This window comes from Sander vitreus, chromosome 13, assembly GCF_031162955.1.
Source record: "Sander vitreus isolate 19-12246 chromosome 13, sanVit1, whole genome shotgun sequence".
NCBI lineage: Eukaryota > Metazoa > Chordata > Actinopteri > Perciformes > Percidae > Sander > Sander vitreus.
Genome location: NC_135867.1, coordinates 8,179,973 through 8,194,628, shown reverse-complemented (window position 1 = coordinate 8,194,628; position 14,656 = coordinate 8,179,973). Strand labels below are relative to the sequence as shown.

At 40.7% G+C, this 14,656-nt stretch overlaps 1 protein-coding gene across 2 annotated transcripts; it reads left to right on the top strand.

Annotated features, from left to right (window-relative positions):
- Nucleotides 1-1,250: 1,250 nt before the first annotated feature.
- Nucleotides 1,251-14,527, top strand: ddx46 (DEAD (Asp-Glu-Ala-Asp) box polypeptide 46). 2 transcript variants are annotated; one of them, XM_078266016.1, is made up of 23 exons: nt 1,251-1,366; nt 1,627-1,791; nt 2,230-2,349; nt 2,464-2,551; nt 2,645-2,813; nt 3,198-3,439; nt 3,743-3,853; nt 4,666-4,831; nt 5,220-5,340; nt 5,870-6,045; nt 6,467-6,588; nt 7,348-7,426; nt 9,004-9,086; nt 9,458-9,622; nt 9,801-9,963; nt 10,639-10,832; nt 10,991-11,128; nt 11,299-11,448; nt 11,682-11,909; nt 12,717-12,935; nt 13,512-13,656; nt 13,821-13,894; nt 14,062-14,527. In XM_078266016.1, the coding sequence occupies exons 1-23, from the start codon at nt 1,350-1,352 to the stop codon at nt 14,107-14,109; spliced, it is 3,183 nt and encodes a 1,060-aa protein (XP_078122142.1). In that variant the 5' UTR covers nt 1,251-1,349; the 3' UTR covers nt 14,110-14,527. The 2 variants fall into 2 exon arrangements, with proteins under 2 accessions (XP_078122142.1, XP_078122141.1); XM_078266015.1 differs by having other exon boundaries at nt 1,251-1,384.
- Nucleotides 14,528-14,656: the final 129 nt, after the last annotated feature.

The window sequence follows — 14,656 nt, the reverse complement described above, 5'->3', positions numbered from 1 at the left end:
TTTATTGATGTGAATATTTTTTTTTCATGTAAATAAATTGGTGTGATTTGTCCTACGACTTGTCTGACCTACTTGATTGTTTTTGATAACGTTTACAGCATAACTCTTATAGTATCTTACTTACTACACAGTAACAAATTCAGTGTTGACATGAACTCTCATTAAAAATATACGCAATAATGAATAACTGGTAAAATTATACCAAATAAATACTTGTGTGACATACTCTGTTTTGACTCTCACTTTCTTTCTTTTATTTATTGGGTTATGTAACAAGCAGGTGTTAATGCACATCAACCAACAGTTAATCTCACATGCGTTATCAAAAATGTTCCCAGTTAGAAGAGGAAGCATTTTGTCTGATGAAATGCAGCCCAGTGGAACATCAATTTGATTATATTAATAAACTGTATGTAATGTACACTACCGGTCAAAAGTTTGGGGTCACTTAGTAATATCCATTCCACTCCATTACAGACAGAATACCAGCTGAGATCAGTTGCATTGTTTTTTTTAACCAGGGCAGCAGTTTTCAGATTACATTATGTGTTTACATAATTGCAAAAGGGTTCTCCAATGTTTTCTGAGTTAGCCTTTTAAATTGATATCACATTAGTAAACAGAATGTGCCTGTGGAACATTGGATGAATGGTTGCTGATAATGGGCAATGTAGATATTGCATTAAAGATCAGCCACTTCTTTCTACAACAGTCAAGAACCCTTTTGCAATTATGTAAGCACATAATGTAATCTGAAAACTGCTGCCCTGATTAAAAAAACAATGCAACTGATCTCAGCTGGTATTCTGTCTGGAATGGAATGGAGTGGAATGAAAATGTCTAAATGACCCCAAACTTTTGACCGGTAGTGTATACATTTAGCGTATTGGGATATATATAGATATTGGGAAAATATTTTTTAATTCTTCTATAACATCATGGTGGCAAGGCGTTTTTAACATTGAATGTAGCAAAGTAAAGTACAACTTACCCTCTGGTATTTGATGGAGTAGAAGTATAAACAATAAGAATACAAATAATATATACACTGTATGTAAGTATTAAAATGACTTATAATAAAACTTCCAGTACTGCCCCCTTCTGCAAGACCCTATTAAAAGAGGTCTGATTTGCCACCACCTGTGTCGCTCAGGCTTCAGTACAGCTTTGTAGTTCTGACCTCCCACCACGCGGGGGCGCTCTACGCTGTTCACCCTACGAGTTGTGAACGTCGCAGTTTTTTAACGTGCGGGTTCATAGACTCAAACAACCGTCCATCGCACAAGAGTCGTTGCTATCTTTGAACTAATTTGACTTTTTTTTACAAGACATAACCTCGTGGAGAAGCAATGGGACGGGAGTCGAGGTATGTCCGAAATATCAGGTTAAGTTGGTGTTTTTTTATCTTCCGTTTAATCAACTGTGACTTTCTCCTGTGGTTGCTAAACTTTAAACGATTTAATTTCGGTTAGCATGCTAGCTAGCCAAAACATGCAGATGCTAATGCACATCAACCGACAGTTAATCTCACATAGCCGTGGAATATGAATTACAAAGTTTGTATTAATATAGTTTGCCTTCAACAATTTGTCGGTTAATGTGATTATTATGCTGTTTGGTCCTCAGACACTACAGGAAGCGTTCTGCGTCTCGGGGACGGTCGGGTAGTCGATCAAAGAGTCGCTCCCCGGACAAACGCTCCAAGAAAGATGACCGAGACCGAAACAGGAGGGAGCGGTCACGGAGCCGGGACCGCCGCAGGTCCCGGTCCAGGGACAGAAAACGAGTCAGGTGGGTGTTCCACCTTAGTTGACAACGCGTGAATGTTAAAAAGGAAGACTGTAACGTTAGCTAGCTGTTTGTAAACACTTAAAGGAACCAAACTGAACCAGATAGAAACATGGAGGAGAATAATTTTGCTCTAGCGACATCGAAACCAGATCATGGAGCTTGGTTTCCCTATGACATGATACCATGATCCCCTGCCATCATGAGCTTTACTTTTATATGCTTGTGCTCATCACAATAAAGCTATTGCAGTTTATTTTAGGAGGGGCTGTATTGGTTTGCATATGCTCTAAAAATCTATGATATTGGTTATTGTTTGCGATCAGTTGAGATAATGAAATGGACCAAGTTTAAACATGTTCTTAAAAGTAAAAGAGAGTGATATTATCATCTCACTCCTGTCCTGTGTGCTTTCATGTCATGTTTTTCTTTGCTGTCCAGGCGCTCCCGGAGCAGAGAGAGGAGGAGGTCCAGAAGCAGAGACAGGAGGAGGTCGGGCAGCAGGAGCCGAGCCCGCAGGTCCCGATCTGGTAGCCCCAGCAAGAGCAGGAGACCAGATGAGTGAGTGAGGCTTCTTAAAAAATAAATAATCATCTCGAGACATAAATGACAGCTCTGGTAACCAAAACTATGCTACAGTTTTTCTTTTTCTCTTTATTGTTATCTTACCTACAGGTCCAGGAGCAATGAGAAAGACAACATTGATCCTTTATCTGACAAGAAAAAGATTAAAGAGGAGAAAGAGGATGAGAAGGTTGAGGATGTAAGTTCCATATGGTCAGTCCTTGCTAACCTCTAAAAGGTCACTGTGTAGTAGGTGGGGAATATTTCTGATCTGTCCTCTGCTTCCATGCAGCAAGACTTTGACCAAAACAAGCTGGAGGAGGAGATGAGGAAGAGGAAGGAGCGAGTGGAGAAGTGGAGGGAAGAGCAGAGGAAGAAGGCCATCGAAAACATCGGAGAGATCAAGAGAGAACTGGAGGAGATGAAGCAGGGCAAGAAGTGGAGCCTGGAGGATGACGAGGGTGAGGAAGCACAGTTAATAATAACCAACACAGTTTTATTGTAGAGAAATCAGTGTCAAACTCCCAAAAATGTGCCAAAGCTACCCCCTCTCTAGGGATTATTTGAATTGCCAATTGAACCATTGATTATTATTTGTCATCACAAGTTGGTATGTTTTATCATTGTTTACTTGGTAAAAAACAGTTATTTTAAATAATGAAAGCATTGTTTGCATTGTGAAAATGTACCCAGCAAATGTTTGGTATTTGTGCTTGATAAGTCAAATCCATTTTTAATGGGTGAATATACTTTAATCAGCTAAGCAATCACTTGACGAGAACAGACCTTAGCTGTAACACTGCAGGGCCTTAATTAATAACCTAATTGACTCTTCTTCATTTCAGATGATGACGAAGATGTTTCAGCTCCAATGGAGGGAGACGATGACGAAGATGGGGAAGAGAAGGAGGAGACGAAAGAGAAGGAGATAACGGAGGAGAAGAAGGAGGAGGGTGAGAAGGAGGAGGAGACTCCCATGGTGCAGCAGGCGGAGGAGGACGACGTGGATCCTCTGGACGCCTACATGGAGGAGGTGACGCAGGAGGTGAAGAAGTTCAACATGGGAGCCATGAAAGGAAATGATAAGGTGGGTGCAAGGAAAAAAAAATACTGCGTTACTTTAGTCTGGAGACAAGTCCTCTGATGTATAATGTTGCCAGGGTTATGAAAAATTAATTTGTCGTGAAAGGACAATTTCGACTAGTAGCTAATCGCTTTAAATAATCTAAGACTATAGTTGACTCCTATTAGAAGCCTGCAGCAAGATTGACGACCACTTCCTGTCAGTTGTCAACATCAGTTTGTCTACTCGTGTTGGACTAGATGTCGTCTTTGTGGAGGTTTTCTTCCTCTGTTTTGCCAGATGACCTGAATGTCCCCTTTTCAACAGAAAGGAGCAATGACATTAACCAAAGTGGTGACCGTTGTTAAAACCAAGAAAGGACCCAACACTCACAAGAAGAAGGGAGAGCTGATGGAGAATGACCAGGATGCTATGGAAGTGAGTTGTTTTTATATTATAGTATAGTAATATATATATATATATATATATATATATATATATATATATATATATATATATATATATATATATATAGTTTTGTTTGTGAAGGAGGTCACATGTTAACCCTTGTGTCGTCCTCGGGTAAAATCTGACCCGTTTTTCAAAGTGTTTTTTTTATATCACAAGTATGGGTTTCTTTCAACCAAAATGCCCAAAAACAACATGGATGATCTTTGGTAAATTTAATGATTACTTTCATTGAATGTGGGGTGTTTTATTCAGTTTCATAGCATTTGAAAAAAAAAGTTGAAGTGGTTTCAAAACAGAATCCTGACTAAACCATCCTCTGATCTTAACTATCAGGCAAAGTAATTCATAATTCCGGCTTTTTTTAAACAAAAAAAATTAGGTATAATGTCATATAAATTAGGTTTAATGACCGTGAATGGAAGGAAAAAAAGCGTTGGAAAAAAGTGACAAAAACGTTTTAAAAAGTGTCAAAAGCGTAGAGAAAAACACCAAAACCGCTGGAAATTTTGACCCGGAAGGACAACAACTCCATGGTCGACGGGAAGACAACACAAGGGTCAATATGCATTTCGTTAATACTGACGGCTTTTCTTTCATCAGCTAAAAGTGCTCCTTTTCCCCCAAGCAACACCACTCTTCTCTCAGATTAAAATGACATACCCATCAAACGGTATTTCAGTTTTCCCAGGGAATTAAATGCAGGTCCTGATTTAGACTCATCAGGCAAAAAGCTGGAACACACTGCTAACTATCGTAAATGTAACCAACGTGTTTGACAGTACTCGTCAGAGGAGGAGGAGGTGGATCTGCAGACGGCTCTGACTGGCTTCCAGACCAAACAAAGGAAGGTCCTAGAGCCCGTTGACCACGGAAAGATCCAGTACGAGCCATACCGCAAAAACTTCTATGTGGAGGTCCCTGAGCTCGCCAGGATGAGTCCAGAAGGTCAGTTAACCGAACACAGGAGATGGAGATTTCAGTTACGATTAGCTCTTATCCCACAACTGAGATTTTTAATTCTCGTATTCCCTACCACTGTACGCTAATGATTTGATCTGACAGGCTGCACATGTAATATCTGTGTTGTACAAATGTTATTTTAGCGGTACCCATCCAAATCCAGGCCTCTGCTGTTAGGGTTCACAATGATATGGCCGCTAGTTTATCAGGCTGATATTGGTTTCTTATTTGGGCTGGGTGTGAAACCTCAATACCTTTCTGAGTACTGCCTGAAATGTGTATGTAGCGTCGAGTATTAAGGGGATTTGTGTCTTTGTAAACCTTCACTACCCATCTAACATCTTTCTGTTTGGCTGGTTTCTAACCAATACAGAAGTGAACGTGTACAGGCTGGAACTGGAAGGCATTGCTGTTAAAGGGAAGGGCTGTCCCAAACCCATCAAGACCTGGGTGCAGTGTGGAGTGTCTATGAAGATCCTCGGTGCTATGAGGAAGTGAGTCTGACTGATGGTGACTGTGGGTGTGATGGAAGAGGCAACTTTTTTTGAGGGCAATGTAGTAATTTAGCAATGGTCTTGCTGATGGAACATGAAAAAAAGATGATGATCGGTTTCTAAAAAGATAGCTATGAAGTCAGCTTGTGTGTAAATGGCTCGAGCAGTGATTTAGGTTCATATGCAGAGTGCAGCTCCCATTTTTTAAATGTGTAATAAAGTAATTCATATTCAGCTGGACATGAAGTTGCAGGTAATGTAGCAGTATCAAAACACGTCTTTGTTAAAACCCTATTAAAGAAGTGTTTGGCCAGTGTGTGTGTGTGCCATAACAAAAACCATTACAAAAATAACCTTCTAAAAAGTATAACCACATGTATCCGTTTAGTCTGCCCTTTGAAATGAATATAAAAGTTTATAGCATTTTTATTTTTTATTTTTCAGGTCCACAAAAATCACTTGATTCTTTCTGACCAGAAACCACCGCTTAATATTCATGTTAATGCATCTTTCTCATAAATGTACCCAGGCACGGCTATGAGAAGCCCACCCCTATCCAGGCCCAGGCCATCCCTGCCATCATGTCAGGCCGAGACCTGATTGGCATCGCTAAGACCGGCAGCGGGAAAACCATAGCCTTCCTGATGCCCATGTTCCGACACATCATGGACCAGAGGCCCCTGGAGGAGTCTGAGGGACCAATCTGTAAGGAATAGATCATTTTATACTTCCTTTAGGCATCACTCTACTGTAACATTTACCGAAATGATTCTCATTTCTTCTGACTATATTCAAATAGAAACAATGAATAACGGAAGAAAGTAAGAACTGGGATTGTGGGAAGTGGAGTGGTGATGTCCTATTCCTGAGCTTTTCAAAGATTTAGGTCAAAGGAAGACTAAAATCTGACTCATTTCCACTTTGGGATAATAACCCAGTGGCTGTTACACCTACACAGCATTTCAAATCTTCTTTATGAGCCATCCTAAGAGTCATCCAAGTACATTTTACCTCAGTTTGTTCTTTGCATCAAATCAAAAACACATTATGAAAATGTGAGTGCTCAAAATAGTAAAAGATAGAAATATTCTCTCTTCTCATCCTGTTTTTCTTTGCTCTCCCTCAGCTATAATCATGACCCCGACCAGAGAATTGGCTCTGCAGATCACCAAGGAATGTAAGAAGTTCTCTAAACAGCTGGGACTCAGGGTGGTGTGTGTTTATGGAGGCACTGGCATCAGCGAACAGGTAAACACACACACACACACACACACACACACACACACACACTCTATTGTTGCCTGTTCATTTTATTTACTACCCAAGGGCTTGAATTGGCTTACAATTATTTGATTTTTCAATACAAGTCCATCTAACACAGCAGTAAAGTAGAGGTCAATACTGCAAAATGATACACAATGACATTGTAATGGTGCAGGACAGTCCTTAACAATGATCCAACCAGAAGGCCTTAGTAGGACATCATGCATGTAATGTGATTCTCACACACAACCGGACTTCATGTCCAGCTTTATCGCCTCCTGCCCATTTATAGTTTCATTAACTGTATTAAAGAGCAACTCCAGTCTTGGCAGAAAAGGCAGAGAAATGAAACTCAGGAAAGGTTATGTTATTGCTTCTGTCTCTTCCTTCATTGAGGATAGTTCTTGAAATCTCTTTATTATTTGGCTGTGACCTGAGAGAGGCAAATGTGTAAGCGTTTGTTCCAGAATGAAAAATTCGACATTTTGGGAAATATTTTGTGCTTACTTTCTTGCTGAGAGTTAGATGAAAAGATCAGTACCACTCTCATGTCTGTAGAGTAAATATAAAGCCACCGCCAGCAGCCGACTAACTAATAATGATTTGTTTTAACCCCTAGCTTGGGAACAATGACTGATTATATGAAATACTGTAACACAGTCTGTAAGATAAGTAAGCACTGCTTGGTCAACTGTTATCTTTGAACGTTGATCAATACTTTCGGTTGTTGTTGTTGGCTTCCAGATTGCTGAGCTGAAGAGAGGAGCTGAGATCATCGTGTGCACACCTGGAAGAATGATTGACATGTTGGGGGCCAACAGTGGTGAGTTCATACACGTTGACCCTCTCACTTCTTTACTCTTATAGGATGTCATTGCAAATAAGCATTTTGATGCCTTGTGAGCCTTATTTTGTTAATTACCTTGCATGGAATACATGTTACAACATGATAAAGTACATCATTAACGAAGTCAGTACCACTTACTAAACTGTTGACATTATTTGACCACCCTTGGGATCAGTCATATCTGCAAGACAGTGGTGTGTTTCCTGAAGATCAGGGCAATTACAGGTAGGTGGACCTGGTGCTGCCTCCGTGGTTCTTCAAAGTCCAGGCCAGAGACGATCAAAATGTTTGATAAGTGGGTTGTAACGTGGGTGTGTATCAGGATGTGTAATTTATGTTCTATTACATAAGAGTAGCCTGAATACTCAACCAGGGTTCTACAGTGTTGTTGTCTGGGTACATATACTCTCATAAATACATTCAAAAGGCGCACATGCATTTTGATCTTCAAAGCACAGAGAGAGATTTTCTAGTTATTTTCACAGATCAAACATCAGATCACCTAATTCATTTTTAATTTGGAGCTCATGTGGCTTCTTGGAATAGATATCACTGTAGAGCCCTGTACTGAGCATTTACATACACGTGAAGAAATACTGGAAATGTAAAGCAGTAATTGTAGTATTTACTGACACTTTTATTGTGCATTGTGTAAATCTTTTCTGAGCAGTTATTATCCTAGAAGGGTTTTTTGTTTCCACACATGCGAGGTAATCTGTAATATGTTTCCCTTGTAGGTGAAAAGGCGCTTGGTCAGATAATGCTTGATGGGGCTCCATCTCTTGTATTGTATCTTGAGGCTGTTTTCTGACATTTACAGGTCCCTCATGCCCCTGAGATGGTACGCAAGACCAGAGACAAAAAAAATAAAAATAAAATAAAATTTAAAAATGTAAACAAAATAAAATCCTGGCCACTTGAAACTAGTCCACAAAAAATGTGCTGAAGTCAGGATGCCTTTTTTTGTTGTCCAGTAGGCCGTTTTATGCTTCTGCGGAGGCTCCACGCAGAGCTTTCGGCGTAGCCTACATATGTGGCCTGGTGTTTATACTTGGTGTGTGTGTATGTGTGGGGGGGGGGAGTGTGTGGCAGAGGGAGAAGTGAGAGAGTGACGGCGATTAGCTTCGGAGCGAGTGACGACTCTAGAGTCATAGTGAGGGAAACAAAGCGTCTCCCCTGTGCTTTCTGACCACGGTGAGACATCTCTGATTTCATGTTGTTTATAGAGAAGGAGAACCAGGAAATGAGTCGGTGGAAATGCAACGCTACCGAGCCACGGCCGAGAGACGTGCGTCGCCGCGGCGTGTAGTTACATTTTTCTAGAGGTGCACATCAGGCTACGGCGTAGGGTCCGGCGTAGACGCAGAGGGGCCTGCGGGGGTACGCCGTCGATTTGACGCAGAAGCATAAAACGGCCTTTACCCTGAAAAAGGTTTTCTGTGTTGATGTTGTAGATTAGTTTAATGTTTTTTTGAAGAAGGCAGAATGCGTATTAGGATTGGCTTTTCATGAAGTTAACCGTTTTCCTCATGCTCCTGTACTTTGGTGTGTAGGTCGTGTCACAAACCTGCGCAGAGTAACATACGTGGTGTTGGATGAAGCAGACAGGATGTTTGACATGGGCTTCGAGCCACAGGTGGGTGTCCCTGGATTTACTATATGCTAGATGCATACACAGTTTCTCATACTTTTTCTAATGCCGAAATTGTTAACTTTGCACGTTTGGCAGCCCCAGAAACAGTTGTTTGTTGCTGTGAAGAACAATGTAAAGAGTTATCTCACACAGTTGGTAGCAACTGGGTGTATGATGGCTTAAACCCTCAAAACCAGCACAAATGAAAGAATTCAAGTATGTGAAAAAATGAATTAAAGATAATGAAACTGTGTTACAACCGTGCCGTTTTCCTGTTCCCTTTGGTTGGAGCAGCCGAAAAAACAATAACCTCAAAAATTAAATGAGTAGACAAAATTCACTAACCTCCAGGTGTCGTCTGGTTCCTCTAACAGGTGATGCGTATTGTGGACAACGTGCGTCCAGACCGCCAGACGGTCATGTTTTCGGCTACCTTCCCCAGAGCCATGGAGGCCCTGGCTCGTAGGATCCTGGCCAAGCCCATTGAGGTCCAGGTGGGAGGCCGCAGCGTCGTCTGCTCTGATGTGGAACAACACGTGGTAAATCCGCTACGTTTCATCTCTATTTCATTGAAAAAGATGTATTTAAAGGCCGCATTTGGTTTCTTTGTCCAGTACCTAGACAGACTCCAGCATTTTACTTTTTAACTCCGTTCAAATCTCCTCATCTCTCACCGTCTCCCTCTTTCCTTTTTTCTGTTTGCATTTGTGTCTGTAGCTGGTGATTGAGGAGGACAAGAAGTTCCTGAAGCTGCTAGAGATTCTGGGTCACTACCAGGAGAAGGGCTCGGTCATCATCTTTGTGGACAAACAGGAGCATGCAGACACACTGCTAAAAGACCTGATGAAAGCCTCGTACCCCTGCATGTCGCTGCATGGAGGTAAGGAGTCACATTTGGGATGCACTGATTACAACTCGGTGATACTGGGATGTCTTTACAATTTGAATGAGCAGTTTCCTTCAGTAATCCAGAATTCCAGATTTGTTACAGCAAACTCTACAGTGACAAGTGTCATTATGTCATGTGTTAACAAATATATTTATCTCAATGTAAGGCATTAGGAATAACCTTGTTAAAACAGCTAAATGTCTGCTGTAGCAACAGCTGAAGAGATTCCTGAGCTTTCTGAGTAGGACTATTATGCTTATTTTGGATGGGGGAGGGTATGGGGGTGTCTCATTACCCACACTGACCAAATGACATGTAACCTGGGGTTTTGGAGAGCATATTTTTTTTTATTTCCTACTCTAATCAGAATATAAGAAACTACAATCAAATAGGACAATTTGCACCTTTTTATATTGTGATAATAAAAGAATACTTTATAGATTTACTATACACTATATAGAATTTAATGTATTGTCCAATGCCCGCCAAATAGGCTCAGTTTGTTCTTTTTATTAGGTCCCAAATATGAATGTTTCAAGTAAAAACTCTTCCTACTGCCGCATAGGGAATAAGTACATTCACTATTAAAAGCTCTGATTCCCGCCTTACCATAACTCATTACTAGTATTTTGTCTTTCATATATTCCTTTCCTGCCGTCCTCCTAGGAATTGACCAGTACGACAGAGACAGCATCATCAACGACTTTAAGAATGGAGCATGTCGCCTGATGGTGGCCACCTCTGTGGCAGCCAGAGGGCTGGACGTCAAGCAGCTGATCCTGGTGGTCAACTACAACTGTCCCAACCACTACGAGGACTACGTCCACAGGGCCGGACGCACAGGCAGAGCAGGCAACAAGGTGATTTACTTCAAACTGAATTTGCATTGTGTCGAGTGTGATTTTTGGCGCTTATTTTTAAATGTCTAAAATGGACTGGTTCTGGCTCTCTGTAAATGGCTTGAATATCCTATGGAAGTTTGTCTTTACACATCTTTACCTCATGTTCCTTCTTCTAGGGCTTCGCCTACACCTTCATCACAGAGGATCAGGTTCGCTATGCTGGGGATATCATCAAAGCTTTGGAGCTCTCTGGCTCTCCTGTCCCGTCTGAACTAGAGCGGCTTTGGGCCTCCTTCAAAGACCAACAGAAAGCGGTAAGCTGAGGGAAAGGCAGGAGTGTGTGGTGTCTCAATTAGCAAGTAGACCCAATTAGGTAATCTAGAAACTCATGGGGGGGAAGAGAAATTCTTGTCTGTGTGAGAAAATTAAATCAAAAAAATATTCTCATTTTCCCCTTTCTCTTTTAATTCCTTCATCCCTGCAGGAGGGTAAGACCATCAAGAGCAGCAGTGGCTTCTCAGGAAAAGGCTTTAAGTTTGATGAAACAGAACACGCGTTGGCGAATGAGAGAAAGAAGTTGCAGAAAGCTGCTCTTGGACTGCAGGACTCAGATGATGAGGACGGAGCCCTGGATGTGAGTAATGTTTGAATTTTACATTACATGAATTCAAATGTTCATTAAATTGGGAACATACTCATGGAACAAAATGCAGTGCTCAGTTTATTCTAAGCATCATATTAAAGATCAATTCACTTTTTTGTGTCTTAAGAGTGCCGTCCTCTCCCAGTAACAATTAATCTTACTAAATAATAATTTCACTATGCCAACCCATCTCAATTGTTTACATCACTTTTTCCCCTCCTCAGATTGAGGAGCAAATCGAGAGCATGTTCAACTCCAAGAAGAGGGTGAAGGATCTGTCTGCTCCCGGCTCGGCCACCGGTGCTGCAGGATCAGCTGCCGCCACATCAGCTGCCCCAGGCGGGCTGCCAGGCCTCGGACCCCCATCTGCTGGAAACATCCAGAAACTGGAGATGGCCAAGAGGCTGGCAGTCAAGATCAACGCTCAGAAGAACCTGGGCGCCGAGGCTCAGGTAGGTCTAACAGAGAGGCAACATGTTAGTGTAGGTGTGTCTGTTTTCAATGCCAGAGAAAAGATGGAGGGGAATCTCTAAATATAACATCTATAACGCATCACAAACTTTACCTTGTGTTTAATAACTTCAAATGCAGTTTTTTTTGTCAGTCAGCAAGTTGACCTTTTGTCAATTTAACACTAGCATGTAGACTTGTGCTGTGCAAAACATGTTCACTACTAGACATGAGCCAAAATACGTAAATCAAATCATTAATTAATAGTCACTAAGTAATTTGTACATATCGCAGTAACTACTAAGATGCTAGTCGTTACAACATACTGTACTTTCAATATAATTTTTTTTTTTTTTTACGTTTTTAAAGCTCAGTTTTAAGAAAATGTAAACTGTATTATGAACACAAAATGTGCAATAACTGCCATTGAAACATCTTTTTTTGGCATTATAAATGTCTGCACTACTAAACTAAAACTGTACTCTAATTGTATTTTTCATCATAGTTACATTGATTATTTGGTTGTTGAGTATTATCTGTGGCCACTGCCCTCAGGTTTTTGGTCTAGGTAGCCATGAAGATTAAATTATTTAATTTGAATTAAAAGAGACCTTAAGTTCATATTTATTTTGTTTAAACTTAAAACATGCAAAAGCTCTCTTTTCTTTGGTCATTTTCTGCCATTCATTTAATGTTTTATTTTTTATTTTTTTGTTGGTGTTTCTCTATTCTCTGGTCAGTTTGTGTCAAGATGAATTTTTTGCCACATGGTGCAAATAAAGTCAAACTGGTTTTCTCTTCTTGCACAGGACGTGATGCAGCAGGCCACCAACGCCATCCTGCGTGGCGGTACCATCATGACACCCTCTGTCTCAGCCAAGACCGTCGCGGAGCAGCTGGCGGAGAAGATCAACGCCAAGCTGAACTACACCCCCGTGGAGAAGCTGGAGGAGGAGCAGCGGGCGGCTGAACAGGCCGAGACCATCAAGAGATACGAAGAGGAGCTGGAGATCAACGACTTCCCTCAGGTCAGCGGCACACAGGGCTGCACTGAAACAGCAGATTCCTGTTTTTTATTTTTGATCTTTTGCACTAATCTGCTTCATCGGGACCGTATGGGTGTGGTTTGATCGCATTTGACTGACAATGGTGTCACCACAAACAACAGCTGTCCTCAGACTTTGATTCAAATGTTGCTAACTCATGATCGGTGCTCAGAAGTATGTGACCTCACCGTTTTCAACTGAGCCCTGCCCATTTCAAACCAGAAAGAAAAACAAAGACATGAGAAATAATCAAACCTGTTTTTTTGGCAAAAAAAATCATGTGTTTGTGTAGGACCCCTGCTTAACAAAACAACCAATTAAGAGATTTTGAGTTCTGGGCCTTTAATGTTTAAGACTTGTTTTGGTAGCAGCTATTTAAGAAACGGTGCTGTGTGTTTTGACTTGCTAGTGAATTAAGCATCTTACAGAAAAGAAAATGTACATGCTTTTTTAAATTTGTATCATCCTTCTGCTTTCTACGTTGATGGAAACTGGTGCAAAGAAAGAGAATCTAGCAAAGCGTCTTTATAAAATGTTCCTCATTCTGTTCTTCCCCAGACGGCCCGGTGGAAGGTGACGTCTAAAGAAGCTCTGCAGAGGATCGGTGAATACTCTGAAGCCGCCATCACCATCAGAGGAACCTATTTCCCTCCAGGCAAAGAGCCCAAGGAGGGAGAACGCAAGATCTATCTGGCTATTGAGAGTATGTGTCAGGGGAATTATTTTCCAGTGTTAATTCTTTTAACAACTTTTACACGTTGTAAATTAAATTCTTTTAACTACCTATGGTCTATGAATTCATTCCCATTCCCTTGTGTTTGATAGCATTTTTATATACCCTATATTAATAATGTGTTTGTTTTCTAGGTGCAAATGAACTGGCTGTGCAGAAAGCCAAAACGGAGATTACGCGATTAATCAAGGAAGAGCTCATCAGATTAGTAAGCATCTCCTGCCTCTTGAAATCAATAACCAGTACTGGATCTCATGCTGATACCAGATTTTGTCTGACACTAGATTTTGAGAGCTGGAAACAAAAATATCAAAATGGCAAATATCTAGGCAAGATGTTGCTTATTGTATTTTTTTTTTTTTTTTTTTGTTACAGCAAAATTCCTACCAGCCGACAAGCAAAGGCCGGTACAAAGTGTTGTAGAGGAGGAACAAAGGCTCGCCGGGGGAGTTTCCATCTCTCAACAGTCCCGTGTCATCTCTACAGTTTCATCAAAGTGGTCAAAGAATATTTTAGTCTATATATGTGATAATGTTCCCGTCATTTACCTAAGTTTAGTTCATGGTTTTGTTTTTTATTTGTCCACTTCCCCCCCGCCCCCCCCCCTTAGTCTCCTCCTCTACAGACCATAAATACCAAAATGTCTAATGCCGTTTTGACCTCCAGCGTCATTGAACCATCACGATCTGCATTATGACTTTTAAATATGACATTTTCTTTTAATGTTATTTTTTGTTGTATGTACAAGCAACATCCCAACCATAGACTTTATGAAGAAATAGTCAAATGAAAGATGTTTTTACTTTTCCTCACAATAATAAAAATGTGTTGCTAAGAAAGACATTTGTCTGGCTTTTTGCATTGAAAAATCTGATAGGTACTGTGGAATGCCATTTAAGTCAGAATTGAATAAATAAATACATGAATAAATAAATATACCTATGAAAAAAATCCTAAAATATAAATATAT

Excerpts from the sequence above, each read along its gene's own strand:
- ddx46 (XM_078266015.1), top strand. The coding sequence starts at position 1,350 with ATGGGACGGGAGTCGAGGTATGTCCGAAATATCAG. Across the intron at positions 1,385-1,626 it reads AGGTATGTCCGAAATATCAG|ACACTACAGGAAGCGTTCTG; the intron begins GTTAAGTTGGTG and ends TTTGGTCCTCAG. Across the intron at positions 10,833-10,990 it reads CAGGCAGAGCAGGCAACAAG|GGCTTCGCCTACACCTTCAT; the intron begins GTGATTTACTTC and ends TCCTTCTTCTAG.